Source organism: Penaeus vannamei, chromosome 3 (assembly GCF_042767895.1).
Source record: "Penaeus vannamei isolate JL-2024 chromosome 3, ASM4276789v1, whole genome shotgun sequence".
NCBI classification, from domain to species: domain Eukaryota; kingdom Metazoa; phylum Arthropoda; class Malacostraca; order Decapoda; family Penaeidae; genus Penaeus; species Penaeus vannamei.
In genome coordinates this window covers 46,103,178-46,108,487 of record NC_091551.1, presented here as the reverse complement: position 1 = coordinate 46,108,487, position 5,310 = coordinate 46,103,178, and the positions used below count along the sequence as shown (strand labels likewise).

At 49.4% G+C, this 5,310-nt stretch overlaps 1 protein-coding gene across 1 annotated transcript; it reads right to left on the bottom strand.

Annotated features, from left to right (window-relative positions):
* Positions 1-1,982: 1,982 nt before the first annotated feature.
* On the bottom strand, positions 1,983-3,410 carry LOC138859957 (serine/arginine repetitive matrix protein 1-like). Its single transcript, XM_070116492.1, has one exon. The coding sequence runs from the start codon at positions 3,408-3,410 to the stop codon at positions 1,983-1,985; it is 1,428 nt and encodes a 475-aa protein (XP_069972593.1).
* Between the last annotated feature and the right edge of the window lie 1,900 nt (positions 3,411-5,310).

Below are 5,310 nucleotides of genomic sequence, written 5' to 3'. Positions count from 1 at the left end.
TAAGGGTACAAATAACCGCGAAAGCAGGAAGTGAGGAAGGTAGGAAGGTAGATGAGGAAGGAAGGAAGGGAAGGGGAGGGGTGTGCGCGTGCGTGTACGTCCGTGCATGTGCATGCACTTGTACGTGTGCGTGCACATATACATGTGTGAGTGTGACTAAGCGCTTATGTACGTAAGTGCGAGTCCTAGCAAACACAGTACATACGTGTAATCCGATTTTCCTTGCAGCGCGTGTATAAAATTTTTAGTGTGTGATATTCTCAGCAAGCTTATATGATGATAATGGTTTTGATTATTAAAGTATTCGATATATATTTTTGCGAGATACGGGGAGGATAGGGGGGGGGGATTGATCGAGAGAGGGAGAGGAGAGGAGGAAGGGACGGCGGAGGAGAGAAAGAAAGAGAGAAAAAAAATGATAGAGAAAGAGAGGGAGGGGGAGGAAAGGAGGAAGGAGATAGGGAGGGAGGGAAGGAAGGAAGGGAGGGAGGGAGGGAGGGAGGGAGAGAGAGAAAGAGTCAGTCTAATCAGGAAAAAAATCAAGGGAACACAAGAGTACAATGAAATAGCACAAAAAGGCTCCAGAAACAAGGATGATTGCATTCCTCTCATCCTGCAAGCTCATGCAACCCTCTCGGATCGAAATCAATTGCAAGGAAGTACTGTTCCCTCTTTTTAGGATAAAAGGTGAGCGGGGACGAATGCTGCAACAACAACGAAAACGTCAACATCAATAACTATAACAATAACAACAAAAACATTAATAACAAAAACAACAACGAAAACGTCAACATCAATAACTATAACAACAACAACGAAAACATCAACATCAATAACAATAACAACAACGAAAACATCAACATTAATAACTATAACAATAACAACAACGAAAACATCAACATTAATAACAATAACAACAACGAAAACATCATCAATAACTATAACAATAACAACAACGAAAACATCAATAACAAAAACAACAACGAAAACGTCAACATCAATATCAACAACGAAAACGTCAATACCTATAACAATAACAACAATAACAACAACGAATACACGAATAACAATAGCAATAGCAACCGAAGCAACAGCAATAACAACAAAAACGAAAACACAAAACCGGAAAAAACTGGACAAAACCATAAAAAAAAAACAAAAAAATGACAAAAGAAATACGACTCAAAAATAATGTACAGCAAAAATGATTTCAAAACTGCCGGCTGCGACGAGTTGACAAGATTCAACGGCAGAGAAAACGGGGTATAAAAGCAAGCGAATAAAGCAGAGAGAAGGAAAGATAGATAAAAAAAAAGGGGGGGGGAGGAAGGAGAACAAGAAATAAATAAAGGAAAAAGAAAATAGAGAATGCAGGGGGAAAAAAAGAGAGGAAAATGGGAAAAAAAGAAAAGGGGAAAAATAAATGGCAATGGAAGACTGAGCGAAATCTAAAGCGCGATTTTGCGTTGCATTACAGGAAGCGTCCCGAGTGGGGGGGCGGGGGGCGAGGGAAGAGAGGAAGGGGGGGGTAAAGGTAAAGTCTAGGGGAGGAGGAGGAGGGGGGGGGGAGGCGCCTGCGTTCCCTACGACCTTTCGATCGCCAGTACTCCCCTCACCTTTCTCCCCCCCTCCCCCCCCCCGCCCAACTTCCTGCTCCATTTTTTTTTTTTACCCGGTACTCTTCCTCTCCCCCTTCTTGCTCTCTCTCTCTCTTTATCCTCCGCCCGCCTGCATCGCTTTCTGATTTCTTTTCCTCATTCTCTCTCTTCCCCGATGTTATTCCTTCTCCTCCTCGATCAACGCTCCTTCCTCCTCCTCCTCCTCCTCCTCCTCCTCTTCTCCGCCTTCCTCCTCCTCCTCCTCATTTCTACCTTCTCATCTAATAATTTTTCTTTTTCTTTTTATCATTATAATCCTCCTCTGCCTTTTTACTTCTTCCTCTCTTTATCCTTATTCAGACCTTCTCCCTCCTTATAAACCTCTCATTCTTTAATTCTTATACCACGTTTTTTCACGCCCTCCCGCACTTGGGAGTGGGACTGTGTCCTTGTTCTTGGGAGTGGGACTGTGTCCTTGTTCTTGGGAGTGGGACTGTGTCCTTGTTCTTGGGAGTGGGACTGTGTCCTTGTTCTTGGGAGTGGGACTGTGTCCTTGTTCTTGGGAGTGGGACTGTGTCTTGTTCTTGGGAGTGGGACTGTGTCCTTGTTCTTGGGAGTGGGACTGTGTCCTTGTTCTTGGGAGTGGGACTGTGTCCTTGTTCTTGGGAGTGGGACTGTGTCCTTGTTCTTGGGAGTGGGACTGTGTCCTTGTTCTTGGGAGTGGGACTGTGTCCTTGTTCTTGGGAGTGGGACTGTGTCCTTGTTCTTGGGAGTGGGACTGTGTCCTTGTTCTTGGGAGTGGGACTGTGTCCTTGTTCTTGGGAGTGGGACTGTGTCCTTGTTCTTGGGAGTGGGACTGTGTCCTTGTTCTTGGGAGTGGGACTGTGTCCTTGTTCTTGGGAGTGGGACTGTGTCCTTGTTCTTGGGAGTGGGACTGTGTCCTTGTTCTTGGGAGTGGGACTGTGTCCTTGTTCTTGGGAGTGGGACTGTGTCCTTGTTCTTGGGAGTGGGACTGTGTCCTTGTTCTTGGGAGTGGGACTGTGTCCTTGTTCTTGGGAGTGGGACTGTGTCCTTGTTCTTGGGAGTGGGACTGTGTCCTTGTTCTTGGGAGTGGGACTGTGTCCTTGTTCTTGGGAGTGGGACTGTGTCCTTGTTCTTGGGAGTGGGACTGTGTCCTTGTTCTTGGGAGTGGGACTGTGTCCTTGTTCTTGGGAGTGGGACTGTGTCCTTGTTCTTGGGAGTGGGACTGTGTCCTTGTTCTTGGGAGTGGGACTGTGTCCTTGTTCTTGGGAGTGGGACTGTGTCCTTGTTCTTGGGAGTGGGACTGTGTCCTTGTTCTTGGGAGTGGGACTGTGTCCTTGTTCTTGGGAGTGGGACTGTGTCCTTGTTCTTGGGAGTGGACTGTGTCCTTGTTCTTGGGAGTGGGACTGTGTCCTTGTTCTTGGGAGTGGGACTGTGTCCTTGTTCTTGGGAGTGGGACTGTGTCCTTGTTCTTGGGAGTGGGACTGTGTCCTTGTTCTTGGGAGTGGGGACTGTGTCCTTGTTCTTGGGAGTGGGACTGTGTCCTTGTTCTTGGGAGTGGGACTGTGTCCTTGTTCTTGGGAGTGGGACTGTGTCCTTGTTCTTGGGAGTGGGACTGTGTCCTTGTTCTTGGGAGTGGGACTGTGTCCTTGTTCTTGGGAGTGGGACTGTGTCCTTGTTCTTGGGAGTGGGACTGTGTCCTTGTTCTTGGGAGTGGGACTGTGTCCTTGTTCTTGGGAGTGGGACTGTGTCCTTGTTCCATTTCTTGTCCATACTGCTGTAAGTACTCATGTTCCTGTGCTTGTTCTTGTAGGTGCTGCTATAAGAGCTACTCTACTTACATTTATGCTTGTCCTTGCTCCCGTACTTGTTCTTGTGCCCGAGTGTCCCTGCTCGTGAGCGTGAGAGAATGAACAAAGCCACGTGTGTGCCTGCGTGCTCCCCCCCCCCCCCACTCCCCTCCGAGTTGCACATTCCGATGCCCAGAGGAAAGCAATCGTGCCACGAGTGTCAACCTCTCGCCCGCTTCCATAAACACAAAAATCGTCAAGCATCCAAAGTCTATGAATCCCCGACGAGAGAGAGGGGGGGAGGGGGAGGGAGGGGAGAGGGAGAGGAAGAGGGTGGAAGGGAGAGGGAGAGGGTGGAAGGGAGGGATGGGGAGGGAGAGAGGGGAGAGGGGAAGGGAGGGAGGGAGGGGGAGGGAGAGAGGAAGAGGGGAATGGAGAGAGGGGGGAGGTGGAGGGAGAAAAGGAGAGAGGGAGGGGAGGGAGAAAGAGAGAGAGAGAGAGAGAGAGAGTGAAATAGCGTCGAAAAGCGCACGATTTACCAATTCACATCTAAAAATAGAACGAGAAAATAGTCAGAAACACGAGCGAGACACAAACAAACAGGTAAATAAAAACAAAACCCGTGTCGCATTCGCAAATACACAAACACCTAAGAAATAAAAAGAGACACGATTGTTAATCCACGAAGTTCAACGAGAGGGAGAGAGAAGGGGGGAGGGAAGGAGGAAGGGAAAGAGAGGAGAAGGCGAGGTGGAGGAAGGAAGAAAGGAGGGGCGGAGGGAAGCAGGAAGGGGAGAGAAGGGAGGGATGGAGGGAAAGAGGAAGGGAGAGTGGGGGGGAGGTGAGATGGACGAAGGGAGAGAAAGAGAGAGGAAAGAGAAGGTGGAAGGAAGAAAAGGGAAGGAGTGGCAAGAGAGAGGGAGGAAAAGAGGGAAGGAGGGCAAGAGGGAGAGAAGGGAGGAAAAGAGGGGAGGGAGGAAGGGAGGAAAAGAGGGGGAGGAAGGGAGGAAAAGAGGGGAGGGAGGGAAGGGAGGAAAAGGGGGAAGGGAGGAAGGGAAGAAAAAAGGAAAGGAGGGAACGGAGATAAGTTAAAACGAAGCGAAGGAGGGCAAGAGGGAGGGAGGAAAAGAAGGAAGGAGGGAACGGAGTACAAGTCGAAACGGAGGGAAGGGAGGGCAAGGAGGGAGAAAAAAGAGGGAAGGAAGGAACGGGAGGGGAGGAGGGCAAGAGGGAGGGAGGAAAAGAAGGAAGGAGGGAACGGAGGAAAGTTGAAACGGAGGGGAGGAGGGCAAGAGGAAGGGAGGGGAAGGAGGGCAAGAGGGAGGGAGGAGAAAGAAGGAAGGAGGGAACGGAGGAAAAGAAGGAAGGAGGGAACGGAGGAAAGTTGAAACGGAGGGGAGGAGGGCAAGAGGGAACGGAGGGAAGGAGGGCAAGAGGGAACGGAGGGAAGGAGGGCAAGAGGGAACGGAGGGAAGGAGGGCAAGAGGGAACGGAGGGAAGGAGGGCGAGAGGGAGGGGAGGAAAAGAGGGATAAAAGGAGAGACAAAGGATAAGACGCGCGCAAGCCCCTCCGATCACGTGTTACCAGTTCCGTTATCCTTGTTACGAACGCCCTGTCACGTCCCGTATTTGGGCGTGACAGGCTGTCATATCAGGTCGCTTATTTAAGGGTTTACGTCGCCATTTTTAGCGCCGTCTACGTTACTCGTTACTCGTTCTGGCGTTGCGGTTCGACCTCCCCCCCCCCCCTAGCGGCTGTTCCTTCTACCTCCCTCCCGAAGCGAAAATGAGGATATATCGAGTTTATTTGTCCTTTAAAGTCGACAATATATAGTGACCCAGTGTTTTTTTGTTTGTTTGTTTGTTTCTTTTTTTAAATGAACGGATAAACAATTGTTCTT